The sequence below is a fragment of the Colias philodice genome, chromosome 11 (genome assembly GCF_061535455.1).
Source record: "Colias philodice isolate Cphi_HAF_F1 chromosome 11, ilColPhil1 Martin Lab GWU primary, whole genome shotgun sequence".
Lineage (NCBI taxonomy): Eukaryota > Metazoa > Arthropoda > Insecta > Lepidoptera > Pieridae > Colias > Colias philodice.
In genome coordinates, this window is record NC_143096.1 from 4,859,291 (window position 1) to 4,862,585 (window position 3,295).

Sequence of the window (3,295 nt, forward strand, 5' to 3'; positions counted from 1 at the left end):
TTAGACGTTTAAATTGAATTGACTTTTTAATAAGTATGGCAGCACCACCATACCCATCAACTCTGTCATCTCGAATACAAACATAGCCTGGAATGCGAAAAAAGAGATTTGGTTTTAGCCAAGTCTCATTTAGAGCGATTAAAAAAGGATTATGCTTATTTATTATGTGAATTAGGTCTGACTTTTTAGGTATTACGCTTCTGCAGTTCCACTGTATTATTTTGGAATCCATGATTACTATTTATACTATCAATTAATTTATATAAAGTGGCAACGTTGGACGGTTTTAAGGTGTTATTCTTTAATAATGTGTTGATAAGGGAAGTAATTATGTCCATTATCTGGGAAGTTTCAGTATCATTAGGGGCAACTTGATAACCACATCCATTTTCAGGCGTAGGTATCTGAGCTTCCCTGATAATTGTATTGTGAGCTATTTTGTCAAAACCTTTGTTCATCTTCGGAGGCGATTTTGGTTTCAAAAAATAAGTTTTTTTGTAAGAAGAATTTGTAGTGTTTACATTTAATCTGTTTGGGGATGAATAAGCCGGTGAAGATATTAATACATCCCCATACGACTTTGATATTTGTGGGTAAAGTTTACTTGCCTCACCATATGAAATGTTTTTTTGAGCCATGCTAATTTTAATGTCTTTTTGGCGTTTAAACTCTGGACAGATTTTGTTGATTGCATAATGAAACCCTGAACACAATAAACATGATGCACAATCTTCTTCTACTGTACAAGTGTCACCGGAATGGTCTTGGCCACACTTGTAACACCTGGGTTTAGATCGGCATATATTTTTAGTATGACCATACCGACAGCATTGATAGCATTGGATGGTAGGGAAAATATATAGGTTAACTGGTAGGGAGTTATAACACACATACACACGTTCGGGTAAAACTTGGCCATCAAATGTTAAAACAACTGATTGTGTTGGCTTCCAAGATACAGTACTGTTAACATTTACTTTGTAATTTATTCTCCTGACTTTAATAATTTTACCGCAGCCTACTGGGGTGGACACATTTTCTTTTATTTCTTCAGGTGACCATTCAGTTGGTATTCCCTTAACAATACCAATTCTAGTGATATTAAACAATGGAATTTTTGCATTAAGGTTGTATGAGCTTAAATTTTTATTTTTGATAAAATCATTTGCATCCTGTGCTGTAGTAAATGCAACTATGCAACGGTTTCTGCCTATTTTTTTTATACTTCCAGACACAATATTCTTAATATTATTGTTTTTTAAAAACCTTCCGAAAGTTATGGGGTGCAATGTGGAGCCATCCCCGGGTGATGATTCAGTTCGCTGAACATGAACAATGTAAGGATAAGAATCTGTACCTACATATTCACATCGACTATCTTGCATGGAACTAGTATCAAGTATTTTAGGTTGAATATTAGATTCATTTTGCCTATTATCAACATAAGTATTATCTGTTAACATTAGCTCATTTAATTCATTATTTTCTTTCCTTCTAAGACGCCTTTTTTTTGGAGTACTCTCCAGAACTAAATTTTTATCTAGACATGTATTTGAAATTGTAACATAACTGGCTACCTCAGGACCGGGGGTACCCAGCCCTGGGGGATTAGGATCCGGCGGATCGTTCATCTACCGAATCTTACCCTATGAATTTTTGGTTTTTACATACTATACATAAAATATAAAAAAAAACTTACCTATACGAACACTACTATACAAAATTTATTAAATATATACAATTCTACAATTATAAACTATATATACAAAACCAAACTCCACTGATCATATATTAAATTAATAATTTTAAGCTCAATAATTAAAATTACACCCGCTTCGTTCGAAGGTTCCCGCGCTTTTTCAAACTGACATATTAAATAGTTTAAAAGCTGACAGTGCTACGGGTTATGACAATATCCCTTCTAAAATATTGAAACTATGTAAAGATTATCTTGTGCCAGTCCTTACTCATATTTGTAATCTCTCATTGCGATCCGGAGTTTTTCCAAATTCATTCAAAATTGCTCTTATTCATCCAATTTATAAAAATGGAGACTTAAATCTAATCCACAATTATCGCCCTATATCTGTCTTACCCGCAATATCTAAAATATTGGAAAAAAATTATTTATTTTAGACTTTCTAGTTTTCTCAATAAAAATCAATTCTTTTCAAAACACCAGTACGGTTTTCTCAGAGGTAAGTCGACAAATGACGCCGTAAATGATTTAACAAGCCATATTGTGAACAATCTTGACGGCAAGAAAAACTGTATTGGTATTTTTTTGGACTTGGCCAAAGCCTTTGACACCGTGTCTATACCCATACTCCTGAAGAAACTTGAAAGAGCTGGTGTCAGAGGGTTGCCGCTACAATTACTAACAAGTTACCTTACAGACAGAAAACAGGTTGTCAAGATTGGATACACAACTAGCTCTGAATGTACCGTCACCTATGGTTTGCCACAGGGTAGTGTACTAGGCCCTACATTATTCCTGGTGTATATAAATGAGCTATGTAACATATCTCTAACCAACGGCCATGTGATAACTTTCGCTGATGATACGGCTCTCGTCTTCAGTGGCAATGACTGGAAAGGCACTAAAAAAAAAATCAGCGGAAGCTGGTCTATCTAAAGTAATGACTTGGTTAAATGATAACGTTCTGACTCTAAACTTAGATAAAACAAAGTATCTTACGTTTTCCTTATATAAAACTTCGCAGCCAAAGGACTTCACCATAACAGCACATACATGTCAAACTCGCGATAATGAAACTTGTGATTGCAGACAAATAGCAAGCGCTGCCACCGTTAAATATCTAGGTGTACACCTGGACAATCAACTTAACTGGAAACATCACATTAAATTATTGTCGTCTCGTACTCGCAAACTTATGGTTATATTTAAAAAGCTTCGCTCAATAGCTGACCAAGATGTAGTTAAAAAGGTTTATTATGCAATATGCCAATCGATATTATGTTATTGTATTCAATCGTGGGGTGGAGCGGCTAGAACACAAATGTTGAAAGTAGAAAGAGCACAAAGAGCGGTATTAAAAGTAATGATGGCTAAGCCCATATATTATCCCACTACAACCCTTTACAATGAATGTAAATTACTATCAATTAGAAAGCTCTTCATACTTAACTGTGTTCTTGCTTTTCACAAGCAGACAAACTGGCATAACATAAAAGTTGAAAAAAGGCGCAAGGATAAAGTTTTCAACCTACCGCTTGTCCGCACCGCAGCTGCAAAACGTTTTCATGATTTTTTGGGCCCACTTCTGTATAACAA

The 3,295-nt window shown here is 35.0% G+C and overlaps 1 protein-coding gene across 1 annotated transcript; it reads right to left on the reverse strand.

The window, feature by feature from the left end:
- LOC149484547 (uncharacterized) lies at window positions 1-1,852 on the reverse strand. The gene has a single exon (XM_089700716.1). It carries the CDS (start codon window positions 1,629-1,631, stop codon window positions 186-188), a length of 1,446 nt encoding a protein of 481 aa, XP_089556842.1. The 5' UTR covers window positions 1,632-1,852; the 3' UTR covers window positions 1-185.
- Window positions 1,853-3,295: the final 1,443 nt, after the last annotated feature.